Below are 25,848 nucleotides of genomic sequence, written 5' to 3' on the forward strand. Positions count from 1 at the left end.
TTCTGTCCAAAGAGTAATTGAAAGAAAACTTGGAAAATAGAGAAAAGTAGTTAAAAGAAAGAAGAGCCCACCCAAAGATTTCTTTTCTCAAATGGCAGTTGCTGGCATTTTTGGGTTTTTTCATTTCTTTTTTTTTTTTTTTTTTTTTTTACTATGTGTAGTGTTGCCCCCACTTTTTCTTCCACATTTTTTTATTGTGGTAAAATACATATAACATAATGTTTATCATTTTAACCACATGTAAGTGTATAATTCAGAGCTATCAAACACATTCACAGTGCTGTGTACCTATCCCCACTATATATACCCCAAACTTTTTCATGACCCCCAACATACACTCTATATCCATTAAGCAATAACTCCCCTTTCTCCCTTTCCCACCACCCCAGGAACCTCTATTCTGCTTCTCATCTCTATGAATTTGCCTGTTCTAGGTACCTTTTATCAGTGGAATAATATACTATTTGGCCTTTTGTGTCTGGATTATTTCACTTAGCATAATGTTTTTAAGGTCCATCCATACTGTAACATGTGTCAGAATTTCACTCCTTTTTGTGGCTGCGTAGTGTTTTATTATGTCTATATACCACATTTTATTTATCCATTCTTCTGTTGGTAGACACTTGGGTTGCTTCCTGGCTATTGTGAATAATGCTGCTATGAACATGGATGTATAGATATTTATTCAATTTTCTGCTTTCAGTTCCTCTCAGTATATCCTAGGAGGTATGAAGTGGTATATCATCATAGTTTTCATTTGCATTTCCCTAGTGACTAATGATATTGAGCGTCTTTTCATGGTTTAATGACCATTTGTGTATCTTTTTTTGAGAAGTGTCTGTTCAAGTCCTTTGTACATTTTTAGGTTGGGTTGTTTTCTGTTGTTGTTGTTGTTGAATTGTAGTAGTTATTTATGTATTCTGGACATTAATCCCTTGTCAGAGATATGATTCGCAAATATTTTCTCTTATTTTGTAGATTGTCTTTTTACTTCATTGATAGTGTCCTTTGATACACAGAACTTCCTAATTTGGATGAAGTCTAATTTATCTATTTTTTTTAATTGCCTGTGCTTTTGGAGTCATATCCATGAAACTGTTGCCAAATCCTGTGTCATAAAGATTTTTCTCCAGTGTTTTTTTCTAAGAATTTTGTAGCTTTAGCTCTTAAGTTTAGGTCTTTGACCCATTTTGAGTTAATTTTTGTATACAATGTAAGTTAAGGGTTCAACTTCATTATTTTGCATGTGGATATCCAGTTTTCCAAGCACTATTTGTTGAAAAGATGGTCTTTTCCCTTTTTAACTTTGTAAAAAATCAACTGACATATATGTGTGGGTTTATTTCTAGGCTTTCTCTTCTATTCCATTGGTCTATATGGCTGTCCTTAGGCTACTGCCACACTGCTTTGATGACTATAGCTTTGTAGTAAGTTTCAAAGTCAGAAAGTATGACTCTTCTATCTTTGTTCTTTTTCAAGATTGTTTTGGCTATTTGGGGCTCCTTGCAGTTCCACATTAATTTGAGAATCTGCTTTTCAACATTTCTGTGTAAAGGTTGTTGGAATTTTGATAGGTATTGCATTGCATCTGTAGATCTCCTTGGGTAGTATTGACATCTTAACAGCATTAAATCTTCTAATCCTTGAACATAATATGTTTTTGTTTAGGTCATCTTTAATTTTTTTTTTTTAGCAATGTTTTGTAGTTTTTAGCATACAAGGCTTTCGTCTCTTAGATTTATTTCTAAGTACTGGATTCTTTTTGAGGCCCTTGTAAAGGAATTATTTTCTTAATTTATTTTGGATAGTTCATGGCTGGTGGATAGAAACACACCTGATTTTTGAACTTGTACCCTGCAACTTTGCTGAATCCTCCCCCACCTTTTCTTAACATATAATTGTAGTCATGAGGCATGTACATTTTTATTTCTGCTTTTATTACTTAACGTTTTATATAGCATTTGCTCATGTAACCACCACTCTGTTGACCTACTAGACTGGCTTAAGTTTCTGTTCTTAAAAGTAAAGCCTTGAGGTGAACATCTTTGTACATCATTAAACTGCATTTTCACTTTTTTCCTCATGATAGATTTGCAGGTGTGAGATTACTAGATCAAAGGGTCTGAACATTTCTAAACTTTTTGCTGTGCATTGCCGTATTATTTTCTGGAAGTGTTTTACCATTTTACACAGGTGTCAGCAGATTACTTTGGTTTATAATTTTAAAGTATACTTGAAACTTAGTAGAAAATGGTGTTTTAGTAGAAATGGTAACTTAGTAGAAATGGTATTTTATTCTTATTTTAATATGTGGTTCTTTATTTCCTTAAGTGTTTTGAACAGTTGTGCTTTTCTATGTGTGAATTATGCCCATGTAAAAATTTTGTCTGTTTGCCTCTTGCAATTTTAATGTTTTTTTTTTTTAATTTTTGAGAGTGTTTAATATTAGTAAAGATATTGCTGTTAACCCTTCTCCTATCATAAGTCTTTGGCATTTGTTGTCTTTCCATTTTAGTTGCTTTTTTTGACATACAAAAGTTTCTAATTTTTATGTAGTCAAACTCTTTGATTGTTTTTCTTTGTGCTTCTTTATCTCTGAAAGCATTTAAAATTACTCTTGCATAAGCATTTATCAATGTTAACAGAAATCAAAATAGAAGATAAAAATGTACCCACAATCTTCTCAATGCATCAAATTAAAGTGTTTTTCCCCCAGGATCCCTGTCAGTCTTTCCTGCGTGTACATAATTTGAGGTAGTTGTTATCACAACATTGACACTGTTCTGTGTTCTAGACTTTTCTGTTTATTTTTCCACTAAATGTTATCATCTGACAGCATCCTTGTCCCCCAGACTCCCTTTGTGTTTCTTCCTGCTTTTTAAACACTTTCTATTTCCTTCTCTCTGTTTTAGCCAGAGCCCTCTGTCTGGAGCCCACCAGGGACTCCATTGATCCTGTCTCCCTCCCTGTGAATGGGTTGAATGCCAATCTCAAAGAATTTCTCTGCTACTGAGTGGACTTTGACTAGATGTGTTTTCCATACTAGCTTTGTGGCTGACTAACTGTGTGTGCTTGGGCAACTCACTCCATCTCTCTGAGCTGCTGTTTCTTCCTTTGTAAAAGGGGCGCTGAAAAGTTCAGTCTTATAGCGTTTAATATGAGGGAGCATTTGACATGGAGGCTGGCACACCTGGATGTGTAAGAATAATAGCTGTAACATGTGGAGCAACTGCTGTGTACTTGGCACTGTCCTAGGGGTTTCCCATACATAGTTCATGGAATCAGTCGGATCCTTACAGTTTCCTCAGAGGTAGATTTTGTGTCTGGCTTGACTACTTGACTATCAAGTGAGACTTGATAAATGTTGGCTGCTTTGAAATCTATCCCAAAGCTAAAATTTGTTTATATTCTATTTGTTTATATATCTTTATATGGATTATAAATTCATATATATACACATATATATACATACACATACATACACATATATATTTATCTGAAACTTTTTTTGTGTGCTAATGAACGTCCCCCTGCATGCACAGTCAGCACATCTAGGCCCAGCAAGCACCGCAACATACTGTAGCTGCCAGGGAAGTCTGGAGGAGACAGTGGGATGACAGAGACAGAAGTCCTTAAATGAGCTCTGGGTCAGCTCCTGCCTGCACTACAGAAGTGTGCAGCTGCTGTCTCTGGCTGGAGCCCCTTGTACTCCCAGACACCAATCCAGTGGCTGCTAAACTCTACTCCCCAGGGCTTCATGGGGCTGAGTCTCCCTTGTACAGCGAGAAGCCAGGGTGCCCTAGTGTGTAGCATGTTCAGGGTGTCAGGAAGGCCAGCTTCTCTTGAATCTGGGAAAGGGCCAGACACCTGGCCCAACACACTGTTATATTCTATTACTATACATTGCCCAAAAGGGTTTGGATAAAGATAATTGAATTTCCAAAAGCTTTATGGGTAATCTCTGGAATTCCCCATGCACATTCCTACGACTCTGTGTCCCTCTGAGCCTCTGGCTGAGGGCATGGAAACAGAGCCAGTGTACATGGCTGGGTCTTGGCTCCATCAGCTCTGTTTAGTGCTAAGAATAGATTTTTGTCCTACCCGTCTCTTTATCCTATGGGAGAGGCCTGGACTCTGGGCTCCTGCAGACCAGCCACTTACTCCCTAGGCTCCCTGGGCAAGTCATAGCTTCTCTGAATATAGTACCTGAGCCCCTGCCCATGGACTATTGAGATGGTATGGACACCACCAAGCCTGGTGCCTGGTACAGAGCAGGTCTCAGAGAAGTCTGAATTCTTTTCCTGCCTTTCCTGTTTTCTCTTCTGTGTTTCTTTTCTTCTTCTCTGTCTCTGTTCCTCAGTGTTATTTTCTCCTTTTCCTCTTTCCTTCCCTCTCCTCACTGTTCCTTCCTTTGTGAATTATTTTTCCCTCCCTCGTTCCTTCTGCAAGCTCTCTTTTCTCCTGGGTATTGCTTTTCTCAAGGCAAAGACCTAAGCCCCGCTACTTCTGTGGGGGCAGCGCGTCATGTCTGAGCTACTCTAGAACTGATTGACGGGTGGGTCTCTGGCCCTGTTTGGAATCTCCTTACTGAACTGAAGTCATCTTGTCACACTGACCTTTGGAGCAATGAGTGGCCCCTGAGATTGTTTAAGTTGCTCTTTAGGGAACTCCAGCCTCCTCAAAGTTACTTCTCTTGTCTTTAAAAAAGAAAAAAATCTGATTTTCTTCAAGGGTTTGCTCCCAACCAGGCCAGGGCAGTGGGGTGAGGTTTCAAAGGCCAATTGAATTAAGCTCCTCCCAACTGCGGAGCCTCCCATGCAGTTGGGCAGGAGATCCTGAGTACCTGGACGATGGCAGAGGTAGGCTAGGGAATTTGCTTTGTGTCAGAGTTAAATGCCAGAGCTGAAGTGGCTCCTCAGAGTAGCAAGGGGATTCTGAGGAAGGCAAGTTTGCTTCTGGCTGGGGAGTCAGGAATGAGGACTAACTCTAGAAGGGCATGTGATGACTAAGCAGGGGTGAGGTTCAAAATATGGAGCATAGGCCAGGAACTGGTCACTGGGAAGAAGTGCCGTCATCTGTGACTGGTGTGCGGGTACAGACGGCTGGTGGTTGCAGTAGTTCCCAGGGTTCCTCGTGAGTTCCAAACGGCACTTTTATACATGTTAACCGATTCAGTCTGGGAGACAACCCTGTGATCTAGGTCATGCCATCTCCTGTTGGACAGGGAAATGGGGGCTGAGTGAGGTGAAATCGCATAAACCGGCTGTGGAATGGAAATTAGTCGTAGGTTTCTTGCTGAAATCCTGCCTCAGGCTGCCATTGCTTGGGTGAGGTTTGCCTAGGAGAGGAAGGGAAGGAGGTGAGGGCAACAGTGTGAGCTTGAGTTTTAAAAATCCAGATACCCAGGGGTTTTGCTGTGATGAGTCAGTGTGGAGAGACTGGAGCAGACCCCAGAGGGCCTTGTGTACCACCCTGGACCCGGGCTTCATCCCGGGACAGTCACAGAGTCCTGAGAGTGGGGAGGGGAGAAGACCAGCACCTCAGAGTGGTGCTGCTGGAAGGTTCTCACAGCTGTGGTCTGTGCACATACTTTGGAGAGCAGTTGGGAGGCCTGGGGTGAGAAGAGCCTGACCCAGAGTGGAACCCATTAAGAATGAAAATCAGGATGGATTGGAGCAAGATCCTAAGAGGAGAACCGATTAGATGCAGTGACTGATGAGAGACATTGGTGACCACGCAGTCAGAGAGGACTAATTCAGAGGCCAGGGCAATACTATCCTATATCAGAGGCCAGGAATTAGAGTCCGGGAGGCAGCCTGATGGCAGATGGCAGGGTAGAGCTAGAGTGCTGGGAAGGGGGCTTGGCTGCAGATGCTGGTTTGGGAATGGTCCACAGAGGGTCTGTGGTCCCCATGGTCAGCATGCAGGGGAAGAGCTGGGCTCTCGGGCCACTCTTTGGGGAGGCCTGCAGTGGGCGCATGAGTGATGAAGAAGAGCCTGCAGTGGGCGCATGAGTGATGAAGAAGAATGGCGCAGAGGAAGTGCTTAGTAAATGTCCTGCACTTAAAAGAGAAGGAGACAGAAGTGACCTTGTAAGAAAATCAGCCATAAGCTCTGGTGGGTAAACAGAAGTGGGATTTGTTTTGAAATATGAGAAGAAGGAGAAATTGGATATTGATTGAAAGTGGCAGGGTGGGGGTGTCAAGCAAGGGGGCTTTTGTCCCAAGAGGAGAGAAATCTGGGGCTGTAGGAGGCTCTAGATGTGAGTTCAGGGAAGAGCGTGGAGGGGCTGGGGAGCGGGGCTGCGGCTGGGGTGTCAGCATGGGTTCCTGGGAGGCCCCCATAGACCTGACAGCAAGCTTGGGCTCTTCCCTTCAGGTGCTTCTTCTTGGGCTGGATCCTTTGCCTGGCTTCTGCTTGGGGCCACAGTGGGGGAATGTGAGGGGTGGCCGAGGGTCTGAGGAAGATGAAGGCAGTATTACTCAGAGTGAGGGATGTGTACCACATGTCACACAAGATCCATCTGGGACTATGCTTGGATGTGGCAAAATTGCAATGAAAGTTAATCCTTCTTCAGTTATCTTTAAATCTCTTTTATTAAGTCAGAAAAAAGTCTCAAATTAGTACTGTTGTGTCTTAAAGATTTCCCTAACTTTTTAACCAGCCTCAGCGCCTTCAGCAGGTAATAGTATCTAGATAGAATGTAATAGCTCTATTTTGTTTTCTTTGTGTTTATTTTTGTAGCTGCAGTAGTAGAAGATTTCTTGTCCCCTGAGATTGGGCTGTGGTTGGTTAATCAAAAAAGTCCCTTAGAGCAGAGAATCATAAAAAATGACACATTCATGCCTTAAACATAGTATTTTAACTTAAAACATGTACATGCATATTTATTTAATAAAATCAACAATAAAAGCTATAACAGAAGAAATACAGCATTCTCAGCATCGTGCCTCCCTTTCCTCATCAGCACCAAGACACTGGCAGCCGGGCGAGGCTGGTCTGGGGCTTCTTGGCTGCATGTGGATTTGAGTTCTGAATTTGGGCCTGACTCCTCTTCTTCAGGCTGTGCTTTTGAAGAATGTTTGGTTTTTGTGTCATTTATAATTTCAATTTTCCATGCATGATCACTTATAATCTATGTGTTATCTTTAATTCATTTGGTCTGAGTACAGTTAAGTAAGCCATATTCTGTATGTTCTTCTTGGTCAGTATGTATGTATATATGTATGTATGTATGTATGTAATTTATTTATTTATTTTTGAGACAGAGTCTCACTGTGTTGCCCAGTCTGGATCTCACTATAACTTTGAACTCCTGGGCTCAAGCGATCCTTCTGCTTCAGCCTCTTAAGAAGCTGGGACTATAGGCATGCGCTACCACACCTGGCTAATTTTTAACACTTGTTTTATAGATGGGTTCTCTCTGTGTTGCCCAGGCTGGTGTAGAACTCCTGGCCTCAAGTGATCCTCCTGCCTCTGCCTCCCAAAGTGCTGGTATTACAGGTGTGAGCCACCATACCTGGCCCAGAATTTATGTTTTTGAAAGCTCTAGAGTTTGCTGATTTGGCAATAAGGAAAAGTTGTAGCGTGCAGTCTCCAGTCGCATCACTGTGGGCAGCAACTGTGATCATTCTGGCTTTTTCTATCCAAGTGTGGCATACTTTTCTTTGCATGTGATTGTTTCTCTTGGTCACATCTTCTAGGTTTGTGCGGTTTTCTCAGTGTTGTGGAGGTGCTCTCTAGTAAGATTTCCCAGAGAAAGCCTCAGTGACTGACTTTAATTCTGTTGTGAGTGTTTGAGCAGCAGTTTCCTTCTCTTTGCTCAGATGCTCTCCAGAGGGGCTCCACAGCTTTGTTCCACCTGTCACTTGCTGGGATATGTACTGCCCATCCCGTCTTTTCTTCCAGGATGAGCCCACTAACTAGAGCTCCAAGTCACCTTTCATCTATAAATCACTCCCGAATGCAGTGCACTGCCCACAATTTCAGTGAAGCAAGATTTACAAAGTCTGAGTACAGAATTTTTCTGTTTTCACACAAACTCCCTGCAAGTCTTCTCTGGTTTTCTTATCCACACCTAATTTAACACTAGATTTTAAGGAGATTTGTCTTTATCACACCTTTCCAGAGCATTCAATTTAGTTTTCACAGAAACAGCTATTTTCACACTGTTGTTTCATGATACTAAATTAAATTATGTTGTTTCAGTGAAACTTATAATGGGCATTACCAACTTTACAGCATAACCAGGTTCAGCATAAAGGTCAGGAGGTAAAAGTGCAGGAAGTACTCACCTCTTGAGCGTGACCTGTGCACATCATGCTGTCTCCCCAGCATGGGGGTTTGGCGTGCTAGGAGCCAGGAGCAGGTTTTGCAGAGGGAGTGCAGAGCATTGCCTCATGGATGTCCTTAAAGGGGCCAGTGGTGGGAGGGCTTCTACTCTACCTTTTATTTGTGGCATGTGGTGGTTTTCCATTTAGATAGCGACATGAAATTGCATTTTAAGATAAATATATTTAAGTAAGAACATTAATTCTTTTAAGGAAAATAAATGAGTAAAGAATAGCTCAGGTGGCACACAAATTTGACAGAGCTTGTGAAGAGGATGTGGGACAATTGGTCTTTGTGCAGGTCAGCCCTGAGAGAGGAGGAGGAGGGGAGGGAGCAGAGCGACCTTGACGTTTTGTCATCCCCTCTTTGTGCCCAGGCTGGCACTGGGCTCAGTCTTCTGGTCTTGTGTTTTGAAAGACCATTGATGCCATCTTCCAGGTCAGTATCCCTGGGGAGGGGATGCTGGAGGTCGTTCTGGGGATCCCAGCACTGTGGGAAGGACAGGGCTCTGGAATAGGGCTTTTGGGTCCAAAGTGCTGAGCTCTGGATTCCTCCTTGCTTCTGCCATTTGCTTCGCCAGTGACCCTTTAGCAATCATTTGACCCTCTGTGCCTCAGTTTCCTCATCTCTAAAATGATAATGTTATACCTGACATCATTGCTGTGAGGATTAAATGGAGTCATGTGAAAGCATCTAGCCAGGTGCTGTGTGCATGGTGGGTGCTTCACCATTATTTGGAGAATGAATGTATGACTCTGAATGTGGGAATGATGACAGCAGTTCTTCCTACCTCAGAGGGTTGTTAAGGATTCAATAAATTTATGTCTGCAATTTGAAAGTGATAGCAAACTATCATAATATTGGATACTATAATTTTAGCTATCATCATTTTTTCACTGGTTTGAGAACTAAAATTACATATATTTAATGTATGTAATTAAGGGCAAGGGTTTTGTTAATCTGGCTACAGGATTTAAATATATGTTCCCTGATCCTTGAAGATCAGCTACTTTCCAAATTCTCATATGGATTTGAGAAGAGACACATGCCCCTGCCTCCAGCCTAGGCTGATGGAGGATTGTTCTCATGATAGTCTCAGGTGGAGACTAAACTCAGAGTTGACTTTAAATCACAGCCCCACCACTCATTAGCCTGTAGCTTGGAACAAGCTACCAAAGCTGGCCAAACTTTTAGGACCCTCTTCTATGAAATAGGAGGAAGAAGAATAATACCCACCTTACAGGATTGTGATGAGGAGATGGGGATTGGAAAGCTTCTAGCACAATTGCTTGTACCGTTGGTGCTCAGTAAAGGGTCCTGTCTCTTTCTGTCACTCCCACTGTGTTGCATGCTAGAGTATATACAGAGAAGCACTTAGAGCAGCCCTCAGTATCGGGAAGGTAAGGGTGGCTCTTCCTGGAGGAAACAAACTCCAGAACTAGAAGTGCTACAGAAATGTCTCCTGAAAATACATTGGGTATACAAACAGTTGAAAGTGGTTCAACATTGTATGGCTTACTTATTAAGGAAATACAAATTAAAATGAAGTATATATTAAAAATAATTTTTAAAAGACTGTTTTGTTATGCGTACAGTGAAATAGGCATCTTAGATATTCATTGTCATAGTGGAAAAAGTAGCATACCTTTCCATCTATTTTCTTTGTAATTGAGATAGAATTCACATACCATGAAATTCATACTTTCAGTGTGGAAAGAATTGTACATCATCACCAGTGTCTAATTCCAGAACATTTTCATTACCCCAACAGGAAACCGTATTCATTAAGCCCTTTGCTCCTCATTCTCTATGCCCCACCAGCCTGGGAACTACTAACTGACTTTCTGTTTTATGGACTTACCTATTCTGGTATTTCATATAAATGGAATTGTACAATATGCAACCTTTTTTGTCTGACTTCTTTCACCTAGCACAGTGTTTTTGTGGTTCACCACACTGAAGTATGTATTGATGCTTCATGTCTTTTAATGTCTGAATAATATTCTGTTGCATATATATATACACCATAGTTTGTGTATATATAGTTTGTGTATCCATTCATCTGTTGATAGACATTTGAGATGTTTCTACTTTTTGGCTATTGTGAATAGTGCTACTCTGGACATGTATGGATATGTATTTCTTTATTTGTTTTCTGTTCTTTTTGGATATGTATCTAGGAGTGGAATAGCTGAATCATATGGTGATCCCATGTTTCCCTTCATTTTTGTAGCATTTTTTTACTGCATATAAAATTCTTGGTTGGTAGTTTTTTGTTTTTGTTTTTTTTTAACTTTCACTTCTTTGAATATATTATCCTGATACCTTTTGGCCTCCATGGTTTTTCCAGAGAAACCAGCTGCTAATCTTATTATGGATTCCTTGTACATGAGTTAAGTTGCTTCTTTCTTGATAGCTTCAAGAATCTCTTTGTCTTTGGCCTTCAACAGTTAGATTGTAATGTGCCAGGTGTGGGTGCCTTTGAGTTTACCCTACTTAGAGTTTATTGAGATTCTTGAAAGTGTAGATTAGTATTTTCCATGAAATTTGAGAAGTTTTTGGTTATTAAACATCACAGCTTCCCTCAGGCAGCTGTGATGTTAAACAATTGCCTCTGATTATTTTCAACAAACCCCCACAGGGTAAAGGCTATTTGCACTGAGCAAGCTCCAAAGCAGATCAAATAAATATAGCATTGTGAGTAGGGCCTTCCAGGGAACCACCAGACTGGAAAATCGTGATTGTTCTCTGGGAGAAGGGCTTTGAAGGAACTCAAACCCATTCTGCCCCTTTCAGTGCCTGGCAGGCTACTGATTGGTTTTCAGGACTGCTGCAGAGTTAGCATAAGAAGAGGGCAAGTTAAAACAGCAAAAACTCACTTGGTTTTACTGAGACTCTTTTTGAGTAAACACTCCACAGATTGCTCAAGCCTTTGGTTAATTCCAGAGTTCTGAACAAGTTGATTCTGGTCTTTTTTGCCAGTGTTCTTTGCTTCCATGGAAGAGGGCTTTTCAGATGTCCTTGCTTTATCATTTTGCTGATCTTTTAGTGTGTATTCACTCTTAGATGTGTACCCCATGAATTTACCCCAAAGCCAAGGCAAAAAAAAAAAAGTCATTCATGCCCACTGACATGTTTATCACAGTGTAATTTATAATAGTGAAAAATTTGAAATATCACAAATAAGTAATGGGGGAAGCATGTACAAGCATGTAAATTCTGGGTCATACCATTATCCAGGTGTCAACAATGAAAGAACAGGCCCAGGCAGGGAGAAGTGTTACAAAGAGACTGAGAGCCCTGGCTTCAGACTCAGATGGGCTGGGTTCAAATTTGGCTCTAAGGTTCATAGCCAACAACTTGAAGCAGATCAGCTAGCCTCCCTAAGCCTCATTTTCTCATCTATAAGATGGTGACAACTCCATCATGTGTTGTAGATGCTTTCGTTTAAACCTCACATTTTAAGATTGGCTCAGCCATGTAAGTTGTTATTGTTGTTGCTCTCATTCAACAGAAAGTTATTTGTGATATAATGGTAAATAAATTAGCAGGATATGAAATTGTATGCATACTATAACCAAAATCTGAAAAAAATAATCCATTGGCAAAGCATGGGAAAACCACGGTTGGAAGAAAATACACCACAATGATGGAATTATGGGTTATTTATTTTCTCTTTCCCTTTTTTTTTTTTTTCTTTTTTTCGTAACAGTGTTCCTTTTTTTAAATGGGAAAGACAAATGTCCACACAGATTAAGTATGTCTTCTTAAAGATGCAGGGGCTTTCCCAGTAGAGTTTAGGCAGGATTGCCCCTCCTTAGAAACTGAGATTGTAGAGATGTGCTTCCAGGTACATCTGCAGGGACTTTTTGGTCACTATTATTTCTTGCATCTCTTCAGAAGGCTGAGATGTATTTATTGGTCCTCTTCAAGGAGGTCTTTTATTCAGAAGCCTAGGAACCAGGATCACTGCTGCCTCCTTAGGGAGAGCTCTGAAAGTGGAGCTTAATATCTAAGAGAGCCCTTTAAAATTCTGATGTCCATTGCAGGGACATTTCACCCAAAGGGGGAAATTTGGGGCCTCCATTGCATCATCTGCCACATGCGAATACAGTGGTGCTGTCTTCTAGGCTTGGTTAATGGGGGGAGAGAAGAGGACACTCATCGCACTTGGTACTGTGCCAGGTGCTTCATGGATGTGCTTTGTGTCCATGTTGCTGATCTCTGTAACTGTGATGGGACTTATTTTCCATTTCAGGTTCCGAGGTGCACCGATTATACCTGTGGCGGCCAAGCCAGGCGGACCAGAGGCCCCTGAAACTGAAGCTCCACAGGGCATTCCAGAGCTCATTGAGGTACTGTCAGCTTGAATCCAGGTTGCCCTTTAGCCCCAGCACTGCTCAGGCAGACCGCTTTGTGTCCCTCTCTCCCCTGGGAGAGAAAGAGAGGCAGCCCTAGCAAGAGGACTCAGTTGGTTCCATTAACCTAACTGCTCACACCTTAGTACAACTCCCCCACTTCCCTCAAAAAAGTAAACCCAAACTAGGGCTCCTAAGGTTCCCTGAAGCCCATGACTCACGCTCCAGCCAGAGACTCTGCAGAGCTCGTCACACCTTGCTGTGCCTCGCTTTTTCCTTTCTCTTGTTACACCTCCACTCAGACAAAGCAGCTCCCACCCATCTGGAACCCTGGGACCATGACATCCATTCCAGTCCTTCAGACTGTATCAACTCCTCCAGTACACCACCTGGGCTGGGTGCCAGCAAGGCAGGGGTGAAGGACGTGAGCCCAGCAGCAGGGACAGTGCAGCTTCCATCCTGGGCACCTCCACCAAAGATGGGAGGCTTATCTTCGGAAGCTGTGGGGCTGAGGCCCAGGTTGTTCTTCCTAACTTGTGCTGGTAGTCAGGGAGGGAGCCCAGTCATCCATCAGGAAGGGTGCGTGTGGGTGCTGGTGGTGCTGGTACTAAGGAAGGTAGCAGTGAGAATGGGGCCACAGAGTTCCTCCACAGAGTGCTCAGGCCGTTCAGAGGGGTGGAGTAGCAACGTGCATGGCTCTGGGGCTGGACTGTGGTTCAGGTGCTAGCTCCACCACCACTCTCTCTGACCTCAGGCAAATGATCTACTCTTTCTTGCCTCAGTTCCTTCACTTGGAAGATAATAGCACATACTTCATGGAGTTGTTTTGAGGGTTAAATGAGTTAATGTATATGATGTGCTTGGAACAGTGCCATGTCAGTGCTTCCTATTACAGTGATGTTCATGTTTACAGGCCAGGCACTGTACTAAGTTCTTTACGTACAGGATCATTGACATTCACAAAAACTCAGGGAGGCTGAAATTATTTATCCCCATATACCAATGAAGAGTCTGAGATTCAAAGAGGTTAAATAACTTGACCCATATCTCACAGCAAGTTACACGGTGGAGCTGGGATTCAGACCCGGGTTGATTGTTGTGGTCAGCTTCATGGCCCACCTGCACCTGGCTCTGCAGAGCCAAGATGAGGTGTGACCACATACATGCACTGCCACCATTTCTGTGACTCACACATGCTAATCTTGTCAGCTTAGCCAAACAAATGTTTTCTGGGTGAGGCTTTTGTTACTTTTTCATCAGGCTCCTGAAACCATTTGTCTGGGAGCCTGGGACAGTTGTTTTTGTTAAAGCAAAATCCTCAAAAATGCTGCTATGAAAGATGTTTGTATACTCCTTTAAGAAGCCTCTATATAAATCTCAGACCAAGCCTGTTTTGTTTGAATCTCTAGTCTTTTTCCAAAAGAATTGTTATCTCAAGACTAAGACTTTGGAACATTCACCACTGAATACTTTTTTGACAGCCTGTTCCCTTATGAAGTGAAAAAGTAGCAAACACAAGTAATCCTAGTCTTTGTTTTCATTTGTTTATTGGTGATGAGCCCTGACAGCATCTCCTGGCACACAGGTGGCATGAGGAAAATTGGCCGGTGAGGCTGAGGCATGTGGAGTCTGCAGAGAAGGAAGGCCACTGGGAACAACCCTTTCCTCCTCCCTCTCCCCACATCCCCTTGTTTCTTCTTCTTTCACTTGTCATTCTCGCAGGCACGATGCCAGCTACTGGAGATACCTGGCCCTCACAGCCCCATGGGAGAGACAATAAAGAGATGATCACAGGAGAGTGTTAGCTGTGGTGATGGGGGTAGGGGAAATGTGGCCATACAGAGAAGCCTGTCCAGAGGAGGTATTGCTGCAGTACAGGCGAGGCTGAGCCAGCTGGTAAAACTCTAGGCCTGCCGGTGGCTGGCTTCTGGCATACGTCGGGGAGTGGTGGAAGATGAGGCCTAAAAGGTACCTAGGGACTAGATGATGAGGAGTTTTAAATTCTTAAGGCATCAGGAGGCTGGGGAAATGTACGAGGCCAGGGAGCAATGGGACAGGGTGTCCTTTAGTGGCCACTCTGCTGCAGTGTGGAGGGCCTGGCAGGACAGATCATTGTAGCAGTTCCATGGGAGAAGACAGAAGAGGGTTCTGCAGGTGCCCTTTCCTTCAGACTGAGTGGAAAGAGCTGAGAGCATGGCAGAAGCTTGGAATGCAGTCAGAGAGTTGGTGGTTTTGATCTCCTGGCCACCTTGCTGAGGCATGGACCTCTGAGCTGAGTCCACCTTGGCAGCCTTGATGAACTGCTGGTCAGCCACATCCTCTGCCTTCCTCTGCCCTGCCCCATCTGGCTCCTCTCCCCACAGACTGTGGCACCAGTTTCTCTTTTCTAGCTCCTGACGTCCCAGATTTCTATCCCAATGAGAGACCCCTCGGGACCGTTCCTCATGTCTGTGGACCACTGTTTCTCCATCAAAGGCCAAGGCACTGTGATGACAGGGACCATCCTCTCAGGCTCCATCAGCCTCGGTGACAGTGTGGAGATCCCTGCCCTCAAGGTCAGTCTTACCTTGTCCTCCCTTCTGGCCTCCTCCCTGGCAGCAAGGGAGGGGGACTGTCCCTTTGTCTGTTCAGCTGCTGAGCCTGCTGTGCCTGCCCTGTGACTCTCACTGCCCGCTCTGCCCCACCTCCCCTCCTGTGCTCTCACCCTGTGGCTGCCTGGCCCCGCCCGGCTCCAAGTCTCTCACCTCGGATTCTAGGACTGCTGCTCTCCCTAATTCTCATAGCACCTGTTTATTGGAGGCCTATGTTGTGCCACAAGGAGGTGTTCCCAAGTAGGTGTTCTGTGTAGATAAAGAAACTGAGGCTCCAGAAGGTGAGGTGGGCTTGAGATCACATGGTTAACAAGTGGGGCTGCTAGAGGGGAAACTTCCCTTTCTGGACACTGGCTGTGCGTCAGGGTGACAAGTATATATGGAGTTATTTCTGGGTACCTTTTTCTTAACCACAGTAATTTCAAATTAAACACGATGTGAATCTTGTGGTGCTCAGTCATAGAATCTGGAAGAAACCCAGGTCGGTTTTGCACTCCTGGTGGCCATCGGCAGATGCCGCATTATCCTTCTGAAGACCTGTGAGAAGGATGAATGGCTGGTGCCTCCCCATCACCCCGCCTTTCTACTACGATGGCCTGGCTCTGATTTAAAAGATGTTAGTGCCTTGATATTCCCCTTATTCAGAAGGCATTTTTAATAGTTTTACTTTATGCGACAAGAGAAACTTACAGCCTCATTGACTGCCCTCCCCTTCAACAAGAATAAAGGTGGGGAACACAGGCTATTAGAATTCGTGTGAGATCTTGCCGGGAATGCTGGGGTCCAGGGCAGTTCTCTAATCCTTGAAGGAGGCTAGAGTACAGAGAAGTGGAGGCTCTCAGCCCTGTGGACTCAGCTAGCTGCTAGAGAGGCTTGGATTTGCATGATTTCAATTTGCATGTTAATTGGGAATGGCTACCTGGAGGCTGTGTTGAGGCATTTTAAGGTTGTCTGGCTCACTAGGTGTGTTGGTTAGGGTTCTCCAGAGAAACAGAGCCAATAGGAGATACAGATATCTAGGTATCTATAGATACATAGATAGAGATACATTGATGTAAATATTTAGATATCTGTATCTCCTATTAGTTTTGTTTTGCTGGAGAACACCAACTAATGCACCTAGATAGATAAATAGATAAATGCAGACAGATAAATAGATAGATAATAGATAGATAATTTTTTTAAAAGGAATTTGCTTATACTATTATAAATCCTGGCAAGTCCAAAATCTACAGGGTAGGCTGGCAGGATTGAGGCCTAGGGAAGAGCTACAGCTTGAAGGTCATTTGCTGGCAGAATCCCCTCTTCTCTGAGGAGGTTAATCCTTTTGCTCTTAAGGCCTTCAACTGATTGGATGAAGCCCACCTACATTATAGGGGTCATCTGCTTTACTTAACATCCACCAATTTAAATATTAATCTCATCTGAAAACACCTTCACAGAAACACCCAGAATAACGTTGGAGCACCGTGGCCCAGCTAAGTTGACACATAAAATGAACCACGTTGCCCTCCGGGTGAGAGGGCCATAATAGCAGCACCTGGCCTGAGTGAGGGAAGTGGAGAGGGGCCCTGCTGGCACCCATGCCTTGTGTGTGCCATCCCTGGTCTAGAGCAGCATGGTTGGATATAGGGAAGGGGCATTTCATGGAGGGTAGGCATGAGCAGGGTTCTCCCAAGTGAAGGCAACCTGAGGTTTCAACCCCCCAGCTCATTTTACAGCAGTGTGGCTATTACTTCCTCCTACAGGGGCCAGGGGTATTAGGGAAGAGTCTCCTGACCAAAAAGGACCAAACAAAAGAAAGGACTCGGCTCTGGCCAGGTTCCAGAGCTCCTTGGATCTAGTGGGAGGAGTTGGATGGCAGGACCCCACCATATCCAAGGAGCCCTGGAACTTGGCCAGCCCTGGGTGTTAGGATGTCCCCTGGACACTGTGACTCACAGTCCCCTCCTCTACCTGCTGTCATATCCTCCTCTGAAGACCATCGATCCCAGAAAAAGACCACTTGAATGAAATCTACTTTAAGCCAGGGACTAAAAGTGCAAATCTTAAAAAATAAAGCACAAAAGTGTAAAAGTAGACTCAGTTTATATTAACAAAATTACAATTACTTTGGTGACTCTTTGCAGATTCCTTGCTAGAACAGAAAATGAATCAGTACTAAATTTCTTTCCAGTCTCTTTGCTTCCTAAGTCAGACCTCTGGGGGCCACCCTGACCTGGCATCCCTTCCACTCTGGGAGAAGACATGCTTGCAGCTTGGGAGAGGAGCTGGGAGTATGAAAGAGGTGTCAAAAGAGGGCTCTCTGGGGGGCGGGATAGACTGAATTGGGGGTACCTGAGGTTCTAGAGGGAGAAAACAGTTTTTGATAAGAGTCAGTGGCTGCAATGTTAGGGCCGAGGGCATGGAGAAGGGCTGAGGCAGAGAAGTCAGCAGTGGTAAGGAGGCAGGGATGTTCCAGTGGGGTTCTGTTCTGGGCTTTTTGGCCACCCTCTTTGTCCTTATAAAGGTGGAACTTGCCTATCAGGATGCCAGTTACTGATCTCTAGTACTTGGGCACATGGCAGGTGCTTGACAGATAACAAATTTAATTCTCCTTTTACTTTTGTGCACCTGTTTTTCCCCAGCCTACTTTTTAACACTTTTGGTATCTACTGCCTGATGATCTAATTTACTAGTCAGGAAAAGCAAAACTTGTAAGAATGTACTGAGACATTTGTTAAGGAGATTTCTAAGCAAAGTGTGAAAGATGCTGCCTTGTTTCTCCACTGATACTTATAGTAAAACACGAGGGAAAAGGAATGAATTGAGGAAGGAACTGTTAGCAAACAGGAACCAGCGCTTGATGATTTGGGAGGTTCTCAGTCCCTCTAGATTGCAAAGGATGTTTAGATTAGGAAATTCACTGCTGAGAAAGCATACGTTGGAGAGAAGGCCAAAGGTGAGCCTGGACAACCTTCTGTTGAAGAGAGGAGGTGTGTGACTCACAGATCCAAGCAACTTAGCAGCAGCCAGGAATAGAGACGGACTTCTATAGCAAGGATATGTGGAGTGCCATCTTAGCTAATGGCATGGACCCTTTGATGTATATAAGAGACCCTCAAGGATTTTGAGAATGTTATACCAGCAAAAACACTGAACCGAAAGGGAGAGAGACTTGACAAATGAATAAAAAGCTGTCAGACTTCTGGGATTCTACAGGCATGAAACAGACTGATAGAACAATTCAGCTACAAACACATGTTATCCTTCAAAAACTAAAAAAGGAAGAATGACTCTGAGAGCAGGGCTGTGGACACAGAAGCAGAGGCTAGGGGAGTAGCCACAGAGGTCAGTCTCAGATATTGAAACCTCATGGAATTTGCCCTGCTGTGTTTTAAACTTGCTTGGGACCAATGACCCTTGTATTTTTTCCATCATCTCCCTTTTGGAATGTTAGAAGTAGGTAAATTGTTTTCTAGGTCCACAGATGGAGAGGCATTTTGCCCCAGGATAGACCATATCTAGGGTCTCACCCCTACCTGATTAGATGACTTACATGATGAGATTAGGAACTTTTTGAGCTGATGATAATTTAGATGAGATTTTGGACTTAGAGTTAATAATTTAATGGACTGAGAGTTTGGGGGATGTTTGAAGAGGTGAATGTATTTTGCATGTGGGATGGATGTAAATTTTGGGTACCAGAGGGTAGACTATAGTGGGTTAAATTGTGGTCCCCTAAAATATATCTACCCAGAACCTCAGAATATGACCATTTTGGAATAAGGGACTTGCAGATGTAATTAAGGTAAGGATCTTAAGAAGAAATCACCCTGGATTAGGGTGGGCCCTAAGTCCAATGACCAGCGTCCTTATAAGAGACCGACAAGGAGAAGACATGGAGAGTCACAGAGAGAAGTCCATATAAAAACCAAGGCAGAGATTGGAGCTGTGTTGTTCCAAGCCAAGGGGTGCCCATGGTTGCCGGAAGCCCCCAAAAGCCAGGAGAGAGGCATAGAGATGAGTCTACCTCAGTGCCTCCATGGGAACCAGTCCTGCTGGCACGTTGATTTGGACTTCTGGCTCCAGAACTGTGAGAGAAGAAATATTTTGTTGTTTTAAGATATCAAATTTGTGGTAATTTGTTATGGCAGCCCTAGGAAACTTATGAATTTTGCATGGAAAGGACTGAAATCAGAAAAAGGCTTTAGTCCTTTCTGATCCTGTCAGGTCCCTTAGCTCTGAGCTTTGGCTTCCTCGCAGGGAAACGCTGCCCCTGCTCACCATCTTGGGCTTCTGGGGGTGACATGTCAGAACTGTTGCATACTGATGGCCAGCACTGCCCATTCCTTTATTTCCTGGCATGCCCATCCCACAAGTGAGAGAACCTAGACCCAGGGAACTTAACTGGACAGCAGAGCTAGGACTTAAAGTCATTCATCCAGCTCTGAAGACCCAGCCCTGGCCGTGTGCCCTACTGCCACGGGAGCCCCAGAGGAGATGCCTGGGCTGGTAGTGGTGCCTCTACTCCAGAGCAGGGCCTGCAGGCCCCATGGCAGTTCTGTGGCCATGTTGCTGTGCTTTGCTGAGGCCCTGCCTGGGCTGTGACATGTATGAGAGCCCATTACAGCAGAGCCTGAGGTTCAGAACTCCTGACCTTTTCTCACCCCTGCCCTCTACCAACCATGATTGGTGGCCAGTGCCTATTGGGCACCAGGACATGGGGGGCCATGGCCCTCTTTCCAAACACAGTGACATCCCTGTCAGATTTCACTAATAGACTTGGACACATCTGACCGCTTGAACTCCCTTGGAGGCAGGGCACAGCCATTCCAAATAAACAGTCACATTCCCCTCCCGGCCTGGGCTGGCCTGCGGAGCCTGCCATACCCTGGACCCCATTTCTGTTGACCAGGTCTGTTCCCAGCTGGGGCCAATTAGCTGAGCAAGAAAATGTTGGGGAACAGGGAGTGAAGGAGAAAAAAATTCCATTTAGTCCCTAGAACAGTTTAAAGGCCACTCATCCTAAGAGTCACCAGCTTTCTGCTCAGGCATTTTGGCTCTCTCGATCTTCAGCCTGAGAAATTCCTCTGATAAGATTTGATATTGGGGGTTCAGGCTAGTGATGTTTCTGGTGGTGATTGGCTATCGGGGCTGTAACATCAGAAACTGTTGAAGCCACAGAGCATGGAGAAAGAGAGCAGGGGCTGGGAGTGCAGAGGGACTCAAGGCAGGCATGTACCAGCTCTGTGGCCACAGGCAAGTCACTCAACATCTTCATGTTTCACTGGTTCAGCTCAAACTTGGGATGACCCCTGTGTGCTTGGCTCTGTCCAGGACCTCTGGAAGATGGGTCAGGGTGGTGTGGTGTGGACTAGGGATAATGTATGTAAGTTTCCTGGCATCTAGGAGACACACAAGCATTAGCTGATACTCTTGTCATGTTTATTGTTGCCATTTGATATTATTCTCATGTAGAAGTTTTGTTGTGGGTTCCAGAAGTAGTAAGTGGCAGGGCACCTTCCTGGGTGTAAAGTCCTGTTCAGGGCTACTAAGTGAGTTACTGAAATGCAAATATGCTTTGCGGACCCCACTCTGGTCCACTGTGAATCCAATCAGTGTTCTGATAATGATGGCAAACATTATTAGATATATTTGGATACCTATTTAGTTAATAAGGCTTTTAGGGAAGAGTTCAGAATTTGATAGCATATTCCTCCCAAATCAAGTCTATATTCAGATTTATTTTCTTCTTCATTGAAAACCCCCAGAAAGGGAAAAGAAAATCTTAAATACTGGTAGGTGTTTTTACTTTTACAAACTTTGCCTCTGGTCTTTGAAGCTAATCACAAGGGTGAGATAAGATTATGACATCTGGAAAGAATCCATTTTCTTGCTCAAACAAGCCTGCAGTCTTGACTCTTCCAAATCTGCCCTTCCCCCACCTCCAGCAACCCTGGCACTCCCCTTCCCAGAGGAATGCTGCATTGCTTCTCTCCCTGGAGCCCTTCCGGGCTGTCCCCTACCTGCAGTATGCTCACTTTCCAGCACAGCTCAGGGCTCACATCCTTTGGGTAGAGGTGCGCCCCATCCTCTGTGCTGCCTGCTGCTGTATTTGTCTTTGTGCCTGTATCTCCTGTGGACCCTGGTCTTCCTGCGGGCAGAGGCTGAGTCTTCTCCATCTTTATATTCTCGGCATCCATCCTGGGCTCGGTCCAGGTAGGCCCCAGAAAATATTTGGTGAAAGAAATAGTAGGAAAAAGCCAATAAAACAAATAAACAAGTTGTTTTTCAGTATGATTTTGATTGGAAATAGGTAATGAGTGTCCTGAGAGGGCTGTGTTTAGAGTCACTGCCACCCTGGGCCCAGTTGCAGAAACCCAGAGCTGGGCAGCCCGCCACTCCCTTCTGGGGATGTGCCCCTGTCTTCTAGGCTGTGTCCTGATGCTCCATCAGTAAGCAGCAGTGGAGATGCTCCCTGTGTCCCTGTGCTGCCTCATTCTGGGAGCAGTCACTGTGAATCAGGTGCCCGAGGCTGCAGAGCTGGCTTTCCAACACCTGTGAACATCGGCTCTCAAGGCTGAGCTCCCTCTGCTGCCATGTGTTTTTATCTGGAAAATGTTGAGTGACCTTCATCCTGAAGTATTTTCTGTTCCAGAAGATACATAAAAAAAGGCAGTTTCTGTGCATTTGATGTTTCATGGTTGTCTGGCTTTTGGCATTGGAAGCTTACAGGATTCTGCTCTCTGTGCCCACATGTGCCTGTACACCAGGTGCACAGGGTCGGAGCTCCCTAGGAAGGAGAGAAGGCAGAGAAGGAAACCAGGAAGGTTTTGGGAAAGCCAGAGGAAGCCATGCTAGGCCCTTTGAGCAGACCAGCCCACCCTTGGTCGTCACCCTAAGGGGGGACCTTGCAGATCAGGCCCTTCCTCTGCAGTCCCATGGCGACTGCTCGAGTTCAAGCTCTCAGGCCCTGCAGGGCCGCTCCTATGGCATGCTGCTCCTCCCCTTGCCTCCCAGGTCTTCCTCTTGAGTCCAGCCCAGCCCTGCTGACAGAAAAGCCTCATTGCTGTCCTGCTCATCTGTCTTTGGGTCCTCATTGTCTCCAGGATAAACTAAAAAGTGCATGGCATGGAAAACAGAGCATAGCTCTTCATTATCACCTCTCCAACCTCAGTTTCTTGTCTTAAAGCCTCATAAAATCTCCCACTGCTCTCTGTGTATCAGGAAGCACTCTGGTTTCAAAGGACAGAAACCCAACTTCAATTGCCTTAAGCAGGATAGGAAACGGATAGGCTCAGGGTTGGAGACGTCTGGATGTCATCAGGAGTGCTGGCTGGCTCCAGAACTGGCTCTGCCCTGTTGTGTGTGGGCTACACGCTCAGGTGGCACCTTCTCTGGCGTAATCCTCACAACTCTGGCTTCCCATTTTCTCCTTCAAATCCAAGATACAGTGCTGCTTGTGGTTGACTCCTGAACATCACGCTATCGAAGGATCCGTTCTGGCAGTGGAACACTCCTCCCCTGGCAGCGGCTTGTTACCTCTGGCCAATGATATGTGAAGGGGCGTCTCCTAGGGTTTTGGGGAAAAGCTTTTCTGCTTTTTGGAACTCAACAGGAAAAGACAGCTTTTCTCCTTCACTGGACGTTGAAGGGAGGAAGGATATGACGCCTAGACTCGGGGGCTCAACGGCCACCTTACTCCCAGCCTGGAGGTTTGCAGAGGCTGGGAGGCAGGAGAGCTGCCCAGAAGCAGAGCCTGCACCTGAAGGTTGCTGTGTGTCTGCCCCACCTCAGAACTTCATGTTTTGTGATAGCTCTATCTCCACATGGTTCTAGTCAGGGCTATCTGTTACTTTAGGACCAAAGTATCATTTATGATAAGAGAAGTGAAATGGCATCTCTTTCCTAGTTGTTAGGAACACAATTAAGGAACAGGCTGCCCCTGGCCTGGTTGGACGGGAGCTCATCACTGTGGATGAGTACAGTGTTCTGACTGGGCTGGCTGGGTTACACATCCACCCCTGGAGCTGGAAGGGACAAGGTGGGAGGGATGGTTCACTAAGTAAGTTGGGTTACTCCTAGGAAATGCAGAATAGATGTCAGGCAGGCAAAACTGAGAAATGTCCACTGGCTTGGTGCTTCCCGGTGTCCACACCATCACAACTCAGGTGCTGGACGCTGATAGACTGTGTTTGAGTCCTGTCCCATCACTCACGGGGCAGTTACCTCCCTTGGCTTTCTCCAGAGATTGTCATGAGGATTTGACAAGAGCCACATAGCATGCTTGTAGCAGGGCTTGAAGTAGGCTTCGCTGTCTTTATCACCACCCCGTACAACTCTGCATCTCGTCTTTTCTTTAATGGGCCTTTTTACTTGGCCCAAGGAATGCAGAGACTCGGGGTGAGGTGGTCTGAGCTGTGCATTTCCTGCCCGCACTCAGGACCTGAAGAGCCTCTGTGAGGTTTTGCCTTTCTCTTGGCTTGAGGATTTGAATCACACCTGCAGTCAAGTTATAATATCCTGTTGTCTCCTTAAGGAGGCACGGCTGAGGAAGGACATTCGACAGGTGAGAATGGAAGGTTGGCATCACAGGAGGCAGGGAACTCAGGAAGGCTTCTCTCTGTAGGTGCTATTGTCAGAGATCAATGCTCAGTGTTCTAAAGCTCTGGCAGGTTGGAGGATGCTGGCTCTGCAGGCCTTTTTCCTGTGGAAGCTTGGAGCTTGTTCTTAACCCCCAAACCCCAAATGAATGGCATGCCCTTTTCCATCAGGCCCCTGAGAATCTGCTGCAGCTGGACGAACTGCTACCAGCATGTGCTTCCAGAAGACCTGTTTCCCTTTAGTTCTTTCATGTGTGGGTCTCCTTTAATTTCTGAGAATGGCTGTTTATGCTGAGTGTCTGTCTGTAGAGATGGTGCCGATACCCACTGCACACACTGGGCCCAAGGGGCCTGATTTCTCAGATGCTGGTGGATAAAGAAGGCTGCCATGTCTGGCTTAGTTGGGGTCGAGTATTCTCTTAGTTTAGCATTTGATGGTTTGTAGGAGTAATGAATTCTGAATTGGAGTCAGGGACTGTATGGCATAGGGAGTGAGCCCCAGAGTGGACAACAGCTGGGGGAGTGTCTATTAGCCATTTTCTTGCGTGTGCCAGGTTCTGCTCTGTTACGTATGTTCATTCTGGACTTTCAACAACATTCTGCGGAAGGTGTGATTGTCCCGTTTTATAGGGGATGACCCAGGAACACAAAGATGTTAAAAGTTTTCTTCAAGCTAATCAGTGAAGGAACCCGGATTCAAGCTCTGGCAGCCAGAGTCCAAGGCATGTGCTCTTGATCCTACCTGAGCTCCCTGGGTGGGTGTGAGGAGGCTGCAGGTCCCTGGGACCTGCCCCTGTGACATGAAATGAAGCAGCTGAAGCAGGTGGCCCAGGGCACCTCCAACTCAAGGTTGCTGGAGCTGCTTTTAGAGTTGCTGCTTCATGCTGCCTTATCCTTCTTCATGGCTTCCAGGGAGCCTCATTTAAGGGCTGGCTAGAGTCCTGACCTACAGTCAGCTTCTTGTGCTGAGAGGGGCCTGGACCTGTGACAGTGGGTCTGTCTGCACTCCTGATAGGCCTAAGCATTTTACAGTCTTCTGCAAGGATGACACTGGGTGGCCCAGGCATGGCTGGAGCAGGGGAGAAATGGCGGCTGTAAACCAAGTGGTGTTTTCTTAAGGAAGGGGACAGGCAGGAGTGGTGCTGCCCCACTGCTGAGGTAGGCCCCCTTTATAGAGATGCCAGCTCAGTCTGGTCCTGCTTGGTGTGTTTCAAGCCTGGTGTAAGCATCTGGAGTCTCACTCGGGCCCAGGTTGACCTGCAGCCTCCCAAACCTTTGATGGGGCTCTAGTGCCCAAGACCACAAATCAAGCCCTGCCCCAGCCCAACCAGGCTCCCCAACTGCAGCTTCCTGCTCTTAGGCCAGGTGGATATCTTAGGATTCAGCCTCTCCCCTGCTCACCCCAAAGCCTGAGTGCAGCCACTACTTAAGTGTACCCTGCCCTTTCCAGCTGAGGGGCAGCATTACAAAGAAGTGACAGCAGGGCTTCGAGAGCGATTGGGCTTGGGTTTGTACCCGCATACTGGCCCTGTGAGCTCAAGCGAGTTCCCTGAGTGCACTGAGCTTCAGCGTCTTTGTCTATCCGTGGGGATGACCACGCTGCCTTCCTCCAAGTCACAGCGAAGGGGAGGAGGAAAGGGGCAGGCTGCTAGAGCACGCACACATATGGGCGCCATCACCACAGGAAGCCTCAGCCCCTGCACCCTCTAGGTGGCACCGTGGTGGTCAGGCAGCACTCAGTGGCTGCTGGGGGAGCAGGTGTGGAGGTGGCAAATGTGGCACAGGTAGGGAGTGTGGCTGGCCTCTGGACATCCCCTGTAGAAGCCGCATGTTGAGGGAGCCCAGGTTGGTGTGGACCCTGGCCCAGGTGGCCATGGGACACTCCCAGGGCAGCTGTAGCACCCTACAAGTTGTCATATGAAAACCACTCTAACTTATACATGCTTTTGGGTGGAATTAAATGAGTTTTATTTTTCCTAGGAC

At 45.5% G+C, this 25,848-nt stretch overlaps 1 protein-coding gene across 3 annotated transcripts in view; it reads left to right on the top strand.

The window, feature by feature from the left end:
* Positions 1–25,848, top strand: part of EEFSEC (eukaryotic elongation factor, selenocysteine-tRNA specific) — a 254,499-nt gene that overhangs the window by 95,428 nt on the left and 133,223 nt on the right. For 2 of the 3 annotated variants that reach the window (XM_007985455.3, XM_038003471.2), the window contains exons 3-4: positions 12,590–12,686; positions 15,080–15,244. In XM_007985455.3, the coding sequence (XP_007983646.2) occupies positions 12,590–12,686; positions 15,080–15,244 (262 nt within the window). The remainder of the gene's footprint in view (positions 1–12,589; positions 12,687–15,079; positions 15,245–25,848) is intronic. The other variant, XM_007985456.3, reaches the window with a different exon arrangement.

Source organism: Chlorocebus sabaeus, chromosome 22, assembly GCF_047675955.1.
Source record: "Chlorocebus sabaeus isolate Y175 chromosome 22, mChlSab1.0.hap1, whole genome shotgun sequence".
Lineage (NCBI taxonomy): Eukaryota > Metazoa > Chordata > Mammalia > Primates > Cercopithecidae > Chlorocebus > Chlorocebus sabaeus.